General features: G+C 42.0%; 1 protein-coding gene across 1 annotated transcript in view; it reads left to right on the top strand.

Annotated features, from left to right (window-relative positions):
• LOC106585133 (netrin receptor UNC5D-like) overlaps positions 1–16,244 on the top strand; it is a 231,934-nt gene extending 215,690 nt beyond the window's left edge. Inside the window, exons 14-18 of the mRNA XM_014170997.2 lie at positions 2,541–2,768; positions 8,690–8,839; positions 11,652–11,816; positions 12,215–12,393; positions 13,130–16,244. Coding sequence (XP_014026472.2) covers positions 2,541–2,768; positions 8,690–8,839; positions 11,652–11,816; positions 12,215–12,393; positions 13,130–13,409 — 1,002 coding nt within the window. The 3' untranslated portion in view covers positions 13,410–16,244. The remainder of the gene's footprint in view (positions 1–2,540; positions 2,769–8,689; positions 8,840–11,651; positions 11,817–12,214; positions 12,394–13,129) is intronic.
• Positions 16,245–19,159: the final 2,915 nt, after the last annotated feature.

Genomic DNA, 19,159 nt, shown 5'->3' on the forward strand with positions numbered 1-19,159 from the left:
AACACTACAGTGAATACCATAGTATTCCTACCATAGTATACACTATAGTATTTTTCATGTGGGCAGGCCTTATGTTATTGTTTATTTTTTCTTCTATAACCCTGGGGGCAGTGTGTTTTTAACTGGTCAAAGATATTCCCAGATAGAGGTTGTATTTTCCCTTGACACCTCAACACAGTTTGTTCCATCAGTTTTGTTCATTTCCTGACCTCTGTACAAAATGTATCTCTCTTTTGGGAGGGACAATGTTCCAGCGAGCCTTTTTGTGATGTGCCTGTTGAGATGTGTGTGTCTAAAGTGTGAAAAGGCTATTGAGAGCATAGGGTGTGGAGCAGGGCATTGCAAAAGGATATGTCCCAAACTGCACTCAATTCCTACATAGTGCACTACTTTTGACCAGGACCCATAGGGATCTGGTCAAAAGTACTGCAGTTTAATAGGGAATACGGTGCCATTTGTGAGTCACACAAAGGCTTACGGTCACTGTGGATCCAACAGCCTGCTTGAGGGGAACAACAGCCTGCCTGAGGGGAATAACGTTGAGAGCACTGGAGAAAAAACAAAACAATTACAGCATGTAATAGCAGAGAAAACACATTGCTTGTGACAGTCAGACGGGTAACGACAGGGCAAAAGGGCCCGTTAGACATCGGAAGTATCGATTGGTGGATTCTGGATGGACACACTGAAATGGGTGTGGACGTGAGGCAATCAGGGGAAGAGTCATGGAAATGGCCTCTCATCTGACCTGGACTCACCGAATGTGTCCCAAATGGCACCCTTTTCCCTAGTAGTGCACTATTTTTTAACTATGAGCCCTGGTCCAAAGTAGTGCACTATATAGGGAATAGGGTGCCATTTGTGATGCTGCCACTGCCTGCCCTGCTTTCTAAACACCTCCCACTTCTCAGGACATGTTTCACTAAACAGACACGTGAATCAGCCTGCCTGCCACTCACTGGCTTTTTCAGTAATTGTTAGAACTTGGTTTGTTACCTTTTGTATTTCTCAACACCGTTGTTTAGATACTATGGCCTACACCCTAAAGCCATAGTGTTTGTTTTTTATCATGCAAAGTTGCTAGTAGTAGGCTTTGTTGAGATATTTCAGCATTCTTGTTTTTTTTCCCAGTGTGTACTGTTCGCCTTAGGAATGTCCAATATTATTTTGTTGTCTAAAAAAATAGCTTTCTACAATCTATAACGTAGTGTACATTCCCAAGAGGTTAATACACAACCCAGAGGGTCTGTAGGCAATGCCCTCCCTCACTTAGAATTGTTTGTTCATGAAAATTTGTTTTTGAACAAAACAAGTATAACAGAAAATAATTAAGAGCATTTCCAGGCAGGCAGTATTATAATTGTACATCTGACCACGTTTTGGCAGACTGAACAGGGGGTCAGAATAATGAATATTGTAGTTCTGCCCCAGGCTGTTATGCTATGTGGTGTCAGTGATTAAAACAGGATTGTTATTTAGAATATTAGCAGCCTCTGGATTTGCCCCTGCACCCACTCTGTCCTATATAATGTTGTTACAACCAATGGAAGTGGGCTGTGTGCCCTATGTAAGGCAATTAACTATACAAGAGGTTGTAGCAGTCCTTGCTTGTATCACTGGCTTGCTTACCCCAGGCAAGGAAACAATGGGAATGGGTGGCAGGGATCTTTGTCTCAATTACGGGCTGACTCCCGACCCCACTGTTCATATACACCATTTTTGTCTCTTGCCCTTTTCTATGCGTATATCCCAAATAGCTATTCACATATAGTGCACTACTTTTGACCAGAGCCCTATGGTGCCATTTGGGATAAAGTCTATAATCTCTCTTGGATATACAACATGCACCGCGGCAGATGTCATACTCTGCAGACTCCCTGGAGGTCATTCTAGCTGAGGATGGTACAGGTGTGTAATTGACATACCATAGCTAAGCCTTGCATCTCATTAACCGTCTCCGCGACCAAAGGTTCAACACGCAATAACAAGAGACAGTAAAATTGGTAGCTACTAACCATCAAGCCTTGCTTGGCCCTTCATTACTTCTCATTTGTGTAAATGATATAGCTTTGTATGTCTCCAATTTGCTCGCTGGTGTTTTTATTTGAAGTGGACACAGCTATTTTAGAGAGAGATAATGTGGGATATCATTATGGTAGCTGGCTGGGAAGATAAAAACGACTGATTCCGTTATTGTCGGTTAATATAGTAAAAGGGGTTTCCCACCTATTGCTGTTGTTCATGATGACTGATCTGTGTTCTGAGATGTTACCATCTCATCTACCTCGGAAACTACGTATTAGCAGATATTATTCCCGTTTGAAAAAGCACTACAATTGCCATTCATTGAACCAAACATTTAAATGCTCCCATGATGACGCGACACTATGAAAGATGCAGAACAAATACACATCCACACATAGCACAATTGCATAATTACAGTATTTCTTCTCAATGTAATCAAATGTAATGATGCTTCATGCAATTGTCTTATCATCGTCTCTTGCCAACCGGCCTGTGTTCTGTGTTCCCTGTCACAGGAAGTGATGTCAGTAGAGGATGAGTCAACATTTTGTTACTGCCTGATGGACTCCAGTAGCTGCCACCTGCTGCTGGACCAGCCTGGCTCCTACGCCCTGGTTGGTGAACCACTCACTCAGGCAGCCGTGAAGAGGCTGAAGCTAGCAGTGTTTGGCAGCATGGGGGCCACACCCATGGACTACAGCCTCCGAGTGTACTGTGTGGACGACACGCCATACGCCTTTCAGGTAAGCAGGAAGGGGCTCTGCACCATAAATCGACCCATATGCCCTATGTGTTTGTGGAGATCTGAGAGGATTTGATTGGTATAAGCAATATGGTGATCTTCCAAGGTAGAGCTATTAGGGGTCAATTTGAGATTAGGTCATTCTCATCCATTTTTGTCATGCAATGCCTGTTTGTCAGTAGTGGAATATAAGAAATACTGTTGAATAATAGGTGTATTTCCTGGTGGTTGCATAATGCATACGCACACGTTGTTTTCCTTTGCTTGGTTCATTCTTTTCATTGATTGCAGTTTGCTCTTGGGCAATCATCTGAATCGCAGTATTGATGGCAGTGCTTAGGCGGCAGATGATAGAAGAGAATCAAGTTCCTCACAAACATTGATATTTACGGGTTAGCCTTCCAATCATTCGGTCATATAATTCAATAAAGCATGTGAATGTCTGTATTGATATCTCATCATCTAGCATCAGGGAAATCAACTGCCTCAGTTCACCCAAGAGACATAAAGCAGAACAGAAGCGATCAGAACAGAATAGGCCTCAGGAGTGACTCAGCCCCTGCTTGTGTTCCTGTGATTTACCAGAAGTCACTGACAGCTGGGTTTAAAATGCTTTTTGGATTTGGTTTATGAATCCGTCCCCAGCGCAGCCTGCCGAGCAGATGCCAGCCCCCTCTGTCCTCTGGGCCTCTGTCGGCCACAATCACATTCACTCTGCTTCATGTTGTTCAAGTTCTGGCTATAGACGGACAGAGTCAATCACCGGTCATATCCTAGACTTAGATCAACAGGATGCTCCCGATAATAATATTAAGGATGTCATTTCAGTGCCAAATGTACCCAAATGTAGCTCTTACTCTGGCTTCAGTTGCCATACAATGTGAGGATGGGGCTAGCACACCACCTAGTCTGCATAGGGAATACAGATTACAGAATTACAGAAGAATACCATTTGCTCAAGCAATGCTGATATTAATGCAGGGGAATGGGAAATGTAGCATTGAAAGGGTGTCATTTCTCAAAGGTCAAAGAAAATGGCCATGATGTATCCTAAAAATGATTTTATGGATTTGAAATATGATAAAAAATATAGAACACTTTTGTACTGCAGATCAGGTCATCTGATCGGATAGGATTAAATATTCATTCAAATGATAAATGATGTGGCTCATGTAATGAAATGTGTTTTTTTTGTAATGTCAGTTGAGTTGAATCAACAAGTCACAGCACATATTGATGGGTACACTTCCTGCTTTTACTTCCTGCTTGTACTGTACTTCCTGCTTTGCTCCTATGGGTCAAAGATGTTCTATTATACTGACAAGATAGTCAAGTGACCGCTCTAACAATGGAAATACATGTCCTCAAAGACGGAAGGGAGGCGGGAGGAGGTGAGATCAGGTGGGACTATTCTAGCAAATGAGAGCACAGATATGTGTATGAAGAACAGGCCAAGATAAATAGAGGACTAATCTTTGTATCAAATCTAATTTTATTGGTCACATACACATGGTTAGCAGATGTTATTGTGAGTGTAGCGAAATGCTTCTCTGTGCCATTATAGTGTCTGTGACAGCATGGACAGCACCATTGAGGCTATCTCCATTTTAAATTAGTCAGTTTTCTTGTTCTTCATTGGCTGTTTGCTCCCGACTCATTGGCTGTTTGCTCACAAGCCCCAACTCATTTGACTACTTTAAAATTGTGGAAGCCCTCAATTGTAATATCCATGCTAAAATGCGTTATATCCATGATGAGTCCTCGATCTATGTCATGACAGCAGGCTCGACTCCGATATAAAGTCATTTTTGGGTAAGTTGCTGAAATGCCACGTATATCAGTGCGTTCGAAACAACCTAACATCTATTCGATCAAATAACCCTCATGTAGCAAATAATAATTTTTCTGTTGACCAAATTCGACACTCATTGACCTCAATACAAAAAGTATACTTACTTATTTTCGTGGACAGCTTTTGAGCGAAGTAAAACCTCTCGTTTCGCCTCTTCCTCTCTGTATGGGTACACTCCCAATGGCAGCCAGTCCACCCTTTATGCCATCATTGACTTGAATGGCGATACCCGTTCTATTGTTTCTATTTCTATGGCAGCACATGCAGTCAGGAGTGGAGGCAAGGAGAAAATGTGTGTGTCCACCTATACAGTGCATTCAGAAAGTATTCAGACCCCTCGACTTTTTCCACATTGAGTGACGTTACAGCCTTATTCTAAAATTGATTCAATCGTTTTTTTTTTTTTTTTCATCAATCTATACACAATACCCAATAATGACAAAGCAAAAACAGGTTTTTAGAAATTTTTGCAAAGAAAAAAATAATTTACTTATGTAAATGTGATATTTAAGTTTTCAGACACTTTACTCAGTACTTTGTTGAAGCATATTTAGCAGCGATTACAGCCTCGAGTCTTCTTGGGTATGATGCTACAAGCTTGGCACACCTGTATTTGGGGAGTTTCTCCTATTCTTCTCTGCAGTTTCTCTCAAGCTCTGTCAGGTTGGCTGGGGAGTGTTGCTGCACAGCTATTTTCAGGTCTCTCCAGAGATGTTCGATCGGGTTCAAGTCTGGGCTCTGGCTGGGCCACTCAAGGACATTCAGAGACTTTTTCCTGAAGCTACTCCTGCGTTGTCTTGGCTGTGTGCTTAGGGTTGTGGTCCTGTTGGAAGGTGAACCTTCGTCCCAGTCTGAGGTCCTGAGCGCTCTGGAGCAGTTTTTCATCAAGGATCTCCCTGTACTTTGCTCCATTCATCTTTGCCTCGACCCTGACTAGTCTCCCAGTCCCTGCCGCTGAAAAACATCCCCACAGCATGATGCTGCCACCACCATGCTTAACCGTAACGAGTTGAATCTTGGTTTCATCAGACCAGAGAATCTTGTTTCTCATGGTCTGAGTCCTTTAAGTGCCTTTTGGCAAACTCCAAGCGGGCTATCATGTGCCTTTTACTGAGGAGTGGGTTCCGTCTGGCCACTCTACCATAAAAGCCTGATTGGTGGAGTGCTTCAGAGATGGTTGTCCTTCGGGAAGCTTCTCTCATCTCCACAGAGGAACTCTGGAGCTCCGTCAGAGTGCCCATCGGGTTCTTGGTCACCTCCCTGACCAAGGCTCTTCTCCCCAGATCGCTCAGTTTGGCCAAGTGGCCAGATCTCCAAATGTACATTTACATTTTATATTTACGTCATTTAGCAGACGCTCTTATCCAGAGTGACTTACAAATTGGTGCACTCGCCTTATGATATCCAGTGGAACAACCACTTTACAATAGTACATCTATATATTTAAGAATGATAGAGGCCACTCTGTTCTTGGGGACCTTCAATGCTGCAGAAATGTTTTGGTACCCTTCCCCAGATCTGTGCCTCAACACAATCCTGTCTCAGAGCTCTCTGACAATTCCTTCAACCTCATGGCATAGTTTTTTCTCTGACATTCACTGTCAACTGTGGGACCTTATATAGACAGGTGTGTGCCTTTCCAAATCATGTCCAATCAATTGAATTTACCACAGGTGGACTCCAATCAAGTTGTAGAAACATCACAAGGATGATCAATGGAAACAGGATGCACCTGAGCTCAATTTCGGGTCTCATATCAAAGGGTCTGAATACTTATGTAAATAAGGTATTTCTGTTTTTTGGAAAATGTCTAAAAAAACAGTTTTTGCTTTGTCATTATGGGGTATTGAGTGTAGATTGATGAGGGAAAAAAAATATTTGAACATTTTTAGAATAAGGCTGTAACGTAACAAAATGTAGCAAAAGTCAAGGGGTCTGAATACTTTCATAATTCACTGTATATACACTGCTCAAAAAAATAAAGGGAACACTTAAACAACACATCCTAGATCTGAATGAAATAAATAATCTTATTAAATACTTTTTTCTTTACATAGTTGAATGTGCTGACAACAAAATCACACAAAAATAATCAATGGAAATCCAATTTATCAACACATGGACGTCTGGATTTGGAGTCACACTCAAAATTAAAGTGGAAAACCACACTACAGGCTGATCCAACTTTGATGTAATGTCCTTAAAACAAGTCAAAATGAGGCTCAGTAGTGTGTGTGGCCTCCACGTGCCTGTATGACTTCCCTACAACGCCTGGGCATGCTCCTGATGAGGTGGCGGATGGTCTCCTGAGGGATCTCCTCCCAGACCTGGACTAAAGCATCCGCCAACTCCTGGATAGTCTGTGGTGCAACGTGGCGTTGGTGGATGGAGCGAGACATGATGTCCCAGATGTGCTCAATTGGATTCAGGTCTAGGGAACGGGTGGGCCAGTCCATAGCGTCAATGCCTTCCTCTTGCAGGAACTGCTGACACACTCCAGCCACATGAGGTCTAGCATTGTCTTGCATTAGGAGGAACCCAGGGCCAACCGCACCAGCATATGGTCTCACAAGGAGTCTGAGGATCTCATCTCGGTACCTAATGGCAGTCAGGCTACCTCTGGCGAGCACATGGAGGGCTGTGCGGCCCCCCAAAGAAATGCCACCCCACACCATGACTGACCCACCGCCAAACCGGTCATGCTGGAGGATGTTGCAGCAGCAGAACGTTCTCCACGGCGTCTCCAGACTCTGTCACCTCTGTCACATGTGCTCAGTGTGAACCTGCTTTCATCTGTGAAGAGCACAGGGCGCCAGTGGCGAATTTGCCAATCTTGGTGTTCTCTGGCCAAACGTCCTGCACGGTGTTGGGCTGTAAGCACAACCCCCACCTGTGGACGTCGGGCCCTCATACCACTCTCATGGAGTCTGTTTCTGACCGTTTGAGCAGACACATGCACATTTGTGGCCTGCTGGAGGTCATTTTGCAGGGCTCTGGCAGTGCTCCTCCTGCTCCTCCTTGCACAAAGGCGGAGGTAGCGGTCCTGCTGCTGGGTTGTTGCCCTCCTACGGCCTCCTCCACGTCTCCTGATGTACTGGCCTGTCTCCTGGTAGCGCCTCCATGCTCTGGACACTACGCTGACAGACACAGCAAACCTTCTTGCCACAGCTCGCATTGATGTGCCATCCTGGATGAGCTGCACTACCTGAGCCACTTGTGTGGGTTGTAGACTCCGTCTCATGCTACCACTAGAGTGAAAGCACCGCCAGCATTCAAAAGTGACCAAAAACATCAGCCAGGAAGCATAGGAACTGAGAAGTGGTCTGTGGTCTCCACCTGCAGAACCACTCCTTTATTGGGGGTGTCTTGCTTATTGCCTATAATTTCCACCTGTTGTCTGTTCCATTTGCACAACAGCATGTGAAATGTATTGTCAATCAGTGTTGCTTCCTAAGTGGACAGTTTGATTTCACAGAAGTGTAATTGACTTGGAGTTACATTGTGTTGTTTAAGTGTTCCCTTTATTTTTTGAGCAGTATATATTTATTTGCTATTACGGAGCCCGCAGTCATTTGGCTGGCCAATTATCGTCATCCAAAATTCCATGACCGTCACAGCCCTAACACAAACGCACACAGTCACAAGCAGTCAGCATGGCATGGTGTTAGTCATCCCTCTGTTTCTTTTGTCGCTTCTCTTTGGGATTGAGAGGTCTGAGAATAGACCGCTCATACATTAAACGTCCCACAGGAGCAGAACAATGATGACAGATGAATACCTTACAGCCTCAAATCAAAAAGCACTTTCATCATTTCAAATACAATTTGGGGGATGGATGTTAGCCGATACATGCTCATCCAATGCATTCAATTGAAACTTCAATCTTGTATTGTGGTTCCATATTTAATATAGCTTGCTACTAATGAGAATAGTTTTTTAGTATTTCATGTAATTTCTCTTGACTTTAGAAAATTATCAGGTTTTGTGAGGATTTGTGGTTGGCAGCAGAAGTGAATTGTGGTGATAAAGAGAACTGGCCGACTGACTCTCCAGTCCCTCACTCCCTCCAGGGAGTGGTGGCCACAGAGACCAGTAGAGGAGGACAGCTCCTGGAGGAACCTAAGATGCTGCCTTTCAGAGGGAACACCTTCAGCCTCCAGGTCTACATCCAGGATGTCCCACAGTTTCTATGGAGCATCAAACCCTTTACTACGTGTCAGGTAACTGTTTTAGACTTTAACTACTTAGAGATGTAGACATTCTGATGTACATGTTATGACAGTCTCTGTCTCAGCAGGACTTGTGTCAGTTGTAAGTTTCAGGAAGAATTGTGTCTAATCAGATCTAGACACTGTAAGACATTATCGTCTTCTGCCTTACCCTAAAGCGTTTAGCACTGAATCATTTCAGAAACGGTTGCTATGGAACTTTAAACTCTTTATCACCTGTCAGGTATTGTTAAAGCAGTCTTGGCATACAAATGTAGACTGTTTGGTACTTCCAGATATGGACATTATCTTGTTCTGCCTTACCCTAAAGTGTTGAGCACTGAATGTTGAGCACTACAGATTTTCGGGAAACTGCAAATCTTAGCATAGAAAGCAGTGGTTGAAAAAGTACCCAACTGTTATACTTGAGTAAAAGTATAGATACCTTAATAGAAAGTAAAAGTGAAAGTCACCCAGTAAAATACTACTTGAGTAAAAGTATTTGGTTCTAATATACTTAAGTATCAAAAGTAAATGTAATTTCTAAAATAAGAATAAAAGTATACATTATTTCAAATTCCTTATATTAAGCAAAGCAGATGGCACCATTTTATTGTTTAAAAAATATATGGATAGCCAGGGGTACACTCCAACACTTACAAAAACGGTGCATTTGTGTTTAGTGAGTCTGCCAGATCAGAGGGATGACCATGTGTTCTCTTGATAAGTGTATGAATTGGACCATTTTCCTGTCCTGCTAAGCATTCAACATGTAATGAGTACTTTTGGGTGTCAGGGAAAATGTATAGAGAAAAATAAAAAATTATATTTAGGAATGTAGTGAAGTTAAAGTAACAGTTGTCAAAAATGTAAATAATGAAGACCAGATACCCCAAAAAACTACTTAATTAGTACTTTAAAGTATTTTTTAAAAAGTACTTTACACCACTGATAGAAAGTTGTATGTGTTATTAATTGCCAGATGGTTAACAAAATGTTTGGTTACAACCAGACTGCCATTCTTACAGGAGGTTGTTTACCTTTATTGGTAACTGTGTGTGCACACTGCATTGCCACCATACATCAGTGAGGGGTGAGGAAGTAGGGTAGCGTGTCTCACACAGACCGTCAGACAGACACCTCTTGGCTTATTTATGATGATCTTTGGAAGGAGACTGCCTCTGTGAACCTCCCCCTTTCAAAGGGCAGTTGGAGAGTAATGGCTCTTGCATGGACCATACATCAAGTTAGCTTTCTATTTTTTATTTTACTGCTAGAGTACCTGGCCTCTCCACGTCCATCATTCCCGTGCACCATTATCTGACACATCCATCCCACATCGGGGAGGATCAGATGATCAAAGCTAAGGGGTTAAGTTCTCTGTAGGCACACTAGGCTGTTCTTTTTACTGTACAGTTAGCTGGTGTCCCTATCACCATGGTTGCGTATCAAATAGCACCCTGTTCCCTATATAGTGTACTATTTCTGACCAGAGCCCAATGGCTAGTGCACTGGGATCGTCCTCTTTTTTTCAATTTTCGCCTAAAATGACACCCAAATCTAACCGCCTATAGCTCAGGAACTGAAGCAATGATATGCATATTCCTGATACCATTTGTGCAAATGTGAAATAAATGTAGGATAATATAACACATTAGATCTGGTAAAAGATAATACAAACAAAAAAACATCAGTTTATTTTTTTTTCATCGTCTTTGAAATGCAAGAGAAAGGCCATACTTTCAGATTGGAGTCTAGGTGTAATTTAGATTTTGGCAACCAGATGGCAGCAGTGTATGTGCAAAGTTTCAGACTGATCCAGTGAAGAATTACATTACTGCACAATATTTTGTATCAAGTCTGTAAGGAGTTTGCCCAAATGTGCCGATTTGGTCAATTGATATATTTTCAAGTACATAACTATAGAGAACATACAAAAATGCTATGGTAATAAACATTTTAAGTTTACACACTCCCAGGAATGTCATACATGGTGGATCATTAGCTTATACACTAACTTTCACACATCTAGATGGCCAGGTGGGGTGGGTGTGGAGCCAGAGACAGCAGTGGGGTCAAACTGTAGACCCCAGTTCCTACATTTGAACATAAAAATAGATTTTATCAAACAAAAATATGCTAAATTTTATCTCTGGGACCCTCAGGATGACAACTCAGAGCAAGATTACTGAATGTAAGTACATGATTTACCTTCAGAGGTGAATGTATCAAACCAGTTGCCGTGATAAACGTTTTTTGTTGTTGTGCACTCTCCTCAAACAATAGCATGGTATGTTTTCACTGTAATAGCTACTGTTAATTGGACACTGCAGTTAGATTAACAAAACATTTTGCCCATATAAGACATGTCTATATCCCGGAAAGTTGGTTGTTGTATACAACGTCATTCTAGTCACATTAGTGCACATTAGCAACAACCGTCCCGGTTTAGGGACACCCATGCTGTAGAGGATAAGTAGTGCACTATATAGGGGATAGGGTGCCATTTGGGAGGCAGCCCATCACTGTGACTCGTTTACAGGTGACTTTATTATGCAGAGATGGAAGATGGAAGCGTGCAGCAGGTCAAGGATGTTTCCCTGCAGAGGTGCCCACTGCAGAAATGTATTAAACATCAAGGGCAATCATTTTCCTGTTCATCATTCCCTCGGTTCTGGATATCGTGTGTAATATTTAGCGAGCGATCCGTCATCCATTATCAGAATTAAGTGGGAATTTGACCGCCCCCCCCCACAGTACATATGCATACTTCCATACATAATGCTATTGTTACATAATTCTCTCTCTGTGTGCCTGCCTGCAGGAATTCTCCTTTTCCCAAGTGTGGTGCAGCAACCAGAAGCCCCTGCACTGTGCCTTCTCCCTGGAGAGAAACAGCCCCACCACCACCCAGCTCTCCTGCAAGATCAGCGTGCGCCAGGTCAAAGGTCATGAGCAGATTCTGCAGGTCTATACGTCCGTGGCGGAGGTGAGCCTGGCTCTCCGTGTGTGGATGACATTTTACTTCCGCAATCCACACAACCTTTATTTAACCTTAGTGAAGTCAATGTCCTCTGCTGTCACTAGCTGAACATCCTGTTCTCAGGAGTCTGCAGTGGTTGTCTCTCCCTATTCCCTGTGGTGTACTACTTTTGACCAAGGCCCATAGGGCTCTGGTCAAAAGTAGTGCAATATATAGGGAATAGGTTGCCATTTGGGATACATCCTATGCTTCTTTTTAAAACCGAGGGTAGCTAGACGCTATCAATGAGAGCTGACTTATTAATGGCCCTGTGTATCCAACCAGCCTTTTTGTTAAATAAAATAGATTTTTAATTATACTTGACTCCTGTGACATTGTGTTTTGGCTCTGTTTTGCCCTTGTAGAGCAAGAAGGAGTCAGTCCCATTTTTTATGCAGACGGACTGCACCGTCACCTCACAGACGGGGCCCAAGGCCTTCAAAATCCCCCTCTCCATCCGCCAGAGGATATGTGCCACTTTCGACACTGCCAATGCCAAGGGCAAGGACTGGCAGCTCTTAGCCCAGAAACTCCATCTAGATAGGTGAGTGTCCAAGGCTGTGATCCCAAATACCGCCCTATTCCCAAGGTAGTGCACTACTTTTGACCAGGGCCCCATGGTGCTAAATAGGGAATAGGGTGCCATTTGAGATGTAGCACAACTGTCTATAATGTCTCACTGAATGTTTCAATGATTACTTGAACAAACAGCAGAAGGTATTTGAGACTTTTGGGCTTCCAAATGAGCCCAATCAGCTGCCCTCATATTATATCTTATCATGTTAAGCTGATTTTAATTGAGTCTGATGGCACACAAATGACTGCATTCACAGAGGGTGATGCTTTTGGCAGGGACGGGTAAACCATTGTTTTATAGTGAAATACTGCCCTCCACTGGATCTAATGGCTTACTGTAATACACACATTTCAAGTTATTACCCCAAACGACCCATAAGCCTACAGTTTGTTTATCATAGGCCTACAGTATATATTCAGTCCTAACGTGACATGGACTTTTCCTCCCTCAAATGTTGACTAGTTTACTAACTTTGATATTTCAAGAAATCTCTTATGTCTAGTATGTCATTTCTCTGATGCACACTTACTAGCACTGCATGTCAGTCCCTCCCTGCTGAGATTTGGAAACAGTACTGTGCTGAAACACAGAGTTGTATCTCATAGGAGACACAAATCTATTAACAACAGTGTTGTTCACTTTGCAAAGTGTGCTGTGACCACTTTGTCTACCAAAACTGTTTCCCCCGCCTTTCTCCCTACAGAAACCTGTCGTATTTTCTTAAGCAACAGAGCCCCTCTGCGGTCATACTGAGCCTGTGGGAGGCACGACACCAAGACACTGGTGACCTGGACTCTCTGGCAAGCGCTCTGGAGGAAATTGGCAAGATCCACTCCAAAAGCACTGCAGCAAAGAGCCAGGAGGACCCTGAATCAGACTTAGTACATCATTTAGGAACAGGAAGCCCAGGCAACCCAGTGTGTGGAATGGGTAAACTCACCAATCATGAGACTGCTAACTCAGTCCCAGAGTATACTGGCTGACTTATAAGAGGAATTCTTCTTCTACATAGATCCCAACAACACAAGCGTAATGCATAAGATGGAGATTGTTGTTCACAGTGCAAAACAACATAATAGGCAAAAATGACCACTGAAAAAATATAAAATCTGTCATTGCTGTGTGCATACTGTATCCACCCTTTTCTGAGGATGTACTGTAAATCTGTTTTGACTTTCTGTGTTCTATTCCCTCCATTATTTTCCTCTTAGTTAATCCATTCTTAAGTCAGGCCGCCCCTCAATTGAGTTTATGTTGCCCTTGTTTTCTTATTCTGTTGTTGGGACCAACCAATGCTCTTCAGAGAGTGGAACAGCTCTTCACCGTCCCGAGAGGTTGAAACTATCCTCAGTGCCCAAATGGAACCCTATTTCCTATGTAGTGCACTACTTCTGACCAGAGCCCTATGGACTCTGGTGAAAAGTAGTGCACTAAATAGGGAATAGGGTCCGCTATTTGGGAAGAAACCAATATCACACCCATTTACCGTAAGACGGTATTCGTTCCTATTTGAATACTAGGTTATCAATTCCAAATAATGTATCAAATGGGAGAAACCACTCTGAAAAACATGTGAAAGGTACAGATTTGAATAACATGAGTTTTACTGTAATTGCAAAACCCCTGACAATGATGAAAATGTCTTTGAGTCAGGCTACAGTATTGTGTGTGTGTATGCGTTTGTGTGTGTGCGCACGAGTTGTGGTTTGGCCACCCAGGGGGAGAAGGAGACAGCTGGAGGAGTTGTAAGACATCATTTCCTGGCACTGTGCCATGTGTATCACTGCATCTTATCACCCACTTCCAACCATTGACACCTGTCAAAGAGCTGCATAGCTATCCACCACACACAAGCCCCCCAGCAGAGGCACAGCACTTCACAACTACACAGGACATCAATGTGGATAGAATGTGTTATGGTATGGAAGCTCTTCTGGTACATTAAGCATGCATGTTTAACATCCTGTTGTACTGTACAAGTAAGGAGGGCCCATAGGGCTCTGAACAAAAGTAGTGCACTATGTAGGGAATTTGGTGCCATTTGGGACGCATGTTAAATGTCATAGGAAAGCAGGGGATTATGAATTACTGGTCTGAACAATAGGCACTGTTTTGAACATGTTTAGAAAAGACATCCAGCTTAAACAAAAATGAAAGAATGCAACAGTAATTCATAGGATGGATAGTTTTTTTTCTTTATATAATTCATAGGGCGGATGTATACTTTAAAGTCATCTTATTACGCATATTTCTGTTTTATGTGTTCAGTGTGATTTCTCATCTACAGGTTTGGATCATGTCCCTTTGTAGTTACTCACTGCTTTCATTGGTATAGAATTATGATCATTATAACAAGGATCTGAAATGATCTGAATACTTTTTGAAAATGTTGCTCATTTTACGAAAGACGCTCAACTTGTTGATTGTACACCTGTTGCAGTCTCCTCTGAACTACTCTACCTAAAACACTGTTGGCACATCGTTTGTTATATGCAATTTCATATACAACAGGGTGCGTCCCAAATGATACCCTATTCCCAAATAGTGCGCTACTTTTGAATAGTGCACTTTAAAGGTAATAGGGTTCCATTTGGGACACAAAAGATAGTGTTGAGCTGAAGAGTGTTTATGCTACATGACCGGATTTATGTACCGTTTTTGTCGCTCTCATCATGAAGGATTACATAAGAGCTGAAGTTACGTTGTACGTGAAACCTACATTGCTATTCAGATTCGCTATACTCTACTGATCAATCGAATGTTCATCGTTATACAACCCAGCTGGCTATAGAACAGATTAGTGAGTGAGCTTTACATTTTGAATATGATTGTTTTTTAATTGTTAGTTGTTGAATTCTCCTTCCCTGTACTAATGTGAGCAAGAGTGGTACAAAAAAATGGAAGCAAGTGTGCTGTTGTAATGCTAAACAGTGGCTGATGTTGCATTAAGAGCATTTGTCTGTAAAATACAATACATCATAACAACCAAACAGGATTGTAACTATTTTATTTAATGCAGCAATGCTGAGTCATGTCCAACTTATTAAATGTTGAAGTTAAGTTTGTAAATGTTAAGTGGGGCCACTGGGCTTTTATCCATGAATACACACACGCACACACACACTCTGTATACTTATGCTTTGTGTTAGAGTATTGCTGTGTCACTGGCTGAAGAGTTTACTGTTGGACCCCTGATTTACTGTCCCCTGAGCTGGGCTGTGTCCCAAATGGTACTTTATTCCCTATATTGTGCACTACTTTTGACTAGAGCCCTATGGGCCCTGGTGAAAAGTAGTGCAGTATATAGTGAAAAGGGTGCCAATTAGGACACAACCCTGGTAACTATATCTACACCCTGATTTACATCACGGATGGATGTTACCTAGCTCTGGTCCAGGGCATTAGCTGGCTCAGCGTTATCATGCCACACTAACCCCGTGGACCAGAGCTAGAGGTTACAATGCTCCTTTTTACATCACGCATGGCCTTGGGCTTCATGTCACTATTCTTGTGCCTTGTTTAACTACTGTAAATGGTGAATGTTGTAAAGTACAGATGGGACTGAAAAAAAGCAACAAAACAAAACCATACCAATATACATTTAAAAAAAAAAGTATTAGTTAAAAAAGTATTTAAGATTATATAATTTAATAGGCTGCAGAGCTTTTCTAGTGCTAAACATATATGTTTGGTATTGCCAGGGCAGCTTTGTGGTATGTTATATCTATATAATTATGGACATTTTGGATGTTTTATGTACAGTAGAATTTGCAAATGTATATGTAGCCTTTTGGAAATAAATGTACAGTTGAAAAGTCTCAAATTTAGTATGAGTAGGTTACTGTGCACCTTTGACACAATGTATACTTCATTATCTACATGATATGCACTTTACTAGGTCTACTTCACTGTGATTTTGTTTGAGTACATATCTCTGACATGCATGCCTTTTCATGCTTTTGATTTCGCCTTGCTTATATAATATGGCTCAAGTTGTTTTCTTCCACAAGTCTCTTCATGATTCTACAGTAGCTTGGTCCCAGTTATCCTCTGGCTGTACTGTAACTCTAAAGAATACTGTGGCTGCTCATACAATTAGATTTTGATTATCTTAATACCAGCTGAGAAAAAGTGCCCTGACTGCCCACTTCTTGCACACCATGCAGTCCTGGGCACACAGGAAGTTACTGCTTACAAGAGACTGCACTGCAGAAGTGCAATACAGTACTAATGAGTCATGTGGAAGGCACATAGGAATAAGTCTGCCCCTGAGGAAGGTGAGGTCCTACTCAGTTCTATTGAATGTCCCAAACTGGCAGGAGAGAAGAGGGACAAAGTTCAAGACCATTTCAACATACCTACTCTGAACAAAAATATAAACGCAACAAGTACCAATTTCTGAGATTTTACTGAGTTACAGTTCATAAGGAAATCAGTCAATTAAAATAAAGTAATTAGGGCCTAATCAATGGATTTCACATGACTGGGATACAGATATGCATCTGCAGGTCACAGGAAAAGTTGAGTTGATCAGGCTGTTGATTGTGGTCTGTGGAATGTTGTTCTACTCCTCTTCAATGACTGTGCGAAGTTTCTGGATATTGGAAGGAACTGGAACACGCTGTCGTACACGTCGATCCAGAGCATCCCAAACTTGCTCAATGGGTGACATGTCTGGTGTGTATGCAGGCCATGGAAGAACTGGGACATTTTCAGCTTCCAGGAATTGTGTACAGATACTTGCGACATGGCGCCATGCTTTATCATGCTGAAACATGAGGTGATGGCGGTGGATGAATAGCACCACAATGGGCCTCAGGATCTCGTCACGGTATTTTTTTGCATTCAAATTGCCATCGATAAAATACAATTGTGTTCGTTGTCTGTAGCTTATGCCTGCCCATACCATAACCCCACCGCCACCATGGGGCACTCTGATCACAAAGTTGACATCAGCAAACCGCTCACCCACACTACGCCATATACACTGTCTACCATCTGCTCGGTACAGTTGAAACCGGGAGTCATCCATGAAGAGCACATTTCTCCAGCATGCCAGTGACCATCGAAGGTGAGCATTTGCCCACTGAAGTCGATTGCGACGCCAAACTGCAGTCAGGTCAAGAATGTTGAGGACGCCGAGCAAGCAGATGAGCTTCCCTGAGAAGGTTTCTGACAGTTTGCAAAAATTAATCGGTTGTGAAAATCCACAGTTTCATCAGCTGTCCGGGTGGCTGGTCTCAAACAATGCCAGATGTGGAGGTCCTGGTATGGCTTGGTTACACATGGTCTGCGGTTGTGAGGCTGGTTGGACGTACTTCCAAATTCTCTAAAACTATGTTGAAGGTGGCTTATGGTAGAGAAATGAACATTCAAATCTATGGTAACAGCTCTGGTGGACATTAATGCATTCAGCATGCCAATTGCACGTGCCCTCAACTTGAGACATCTGTGGCATTGTTGTTTGACAAAACTGCACATTTTAGAGTGGTCTTTTATTGTCCCCAGCACAAGGTGCACCTGTCTAATTAACTTCTTGATATGCCACACCTGTCAGGTGGATGAATTATCTTGGCAAAGGAGAAATAATACGCTTGTTGTGTGTATGGAACATTTCTGGGATCTTTTATTACAGCCCATGAAACATGGGACCAACACTTTACATATTGTGTTTATATTTTTGTTCAGTGTACTAATTTCCAGTGTGAAGTGTTTGCCTACTTCAAAATTAGCCTTGACTCAGCACAATCCAAACCAAAGAAACCAAGTAGACATCTTCGATCGGTCGCTCAGGGAGCATTGCCACTCCCTTGAGTCTGCATCCTTATCAAGAACCACAGAATGCATCAGCTATAGCAAACATAGCAGCAGTCATGAGTGGTCCAGATGTCTTTTGATTGTTAGATCTATATGAACAATGGCTTTCTTGCTCTATGGATGCATCATTTCACGCAAGACCGAGTGTCTCTGGGTTTTTGCGCCTCCCTTGTACTTGATTGATGAATTAAGGTCACAAATTAGTAAGAAACTCCCCTCACCTGGTTGTCTAGGTCTTAATTGAAGTGAAAAAACAAAAACCAGCAAACAGTAGGCACTCCATGGAATGAGTTTGAGATCCCTGTATTAAAGGAATAGAATGATATGTTGATTTTAAGAAATGGTTTATGACCAGCATCTTATGTTTCACATGTTAGTCTTTTGCTGACCCCATGAGCAAATTGCTAAGTTAAGAGGTAAAAATATCAGCAAAACCAAAAAGTTCTATACAATGAGCGGCTGTGTTGGACACATACAATACTGTATGACAACTGCATATGTGGCATAACATTCGACGCATTTGATGCACTGTCCATACTAGCTGTATTTTTTTACCTTTTGTATTTGATATATATATGAATATGTGTATATTTATGTATATATATATATATATATATATATATATATATATATATATATATATATATATATATATATATATATATATACAGTTGAAGTCAGAAGTTTACATACACTTAGGGTGGAGTCATTAAAACTCGTTTTTCAACCACTCCATAAATTTCTTGTTGACAAACTATAGTTTTGGCAAGTCGGTTAGGACATCTACTTTGTGCATGACAAAAGTAATCTTTCCAACAATTGTTCACAGACAGATTATTTCACTTACAATTCACTGTATCACAGTTCCAGTGGATCAGAAGTTGACTGTGCCTTTAACAGCTTGGAATATTCCAGA

The sequence above is a fragment of the Salmo salar genome, chromosome ssa24 (genome assembly GCF_905237065.1).
Source record: "Salmo salar chromosome ssa24, Ssal_v3.1, whole genome shotgun sequence".
NCBI lineage: Eukaryota > Metazoa > Chordata > Actinopteri > Salmoniformes > Salmonidae > Salmo > Salmo salar.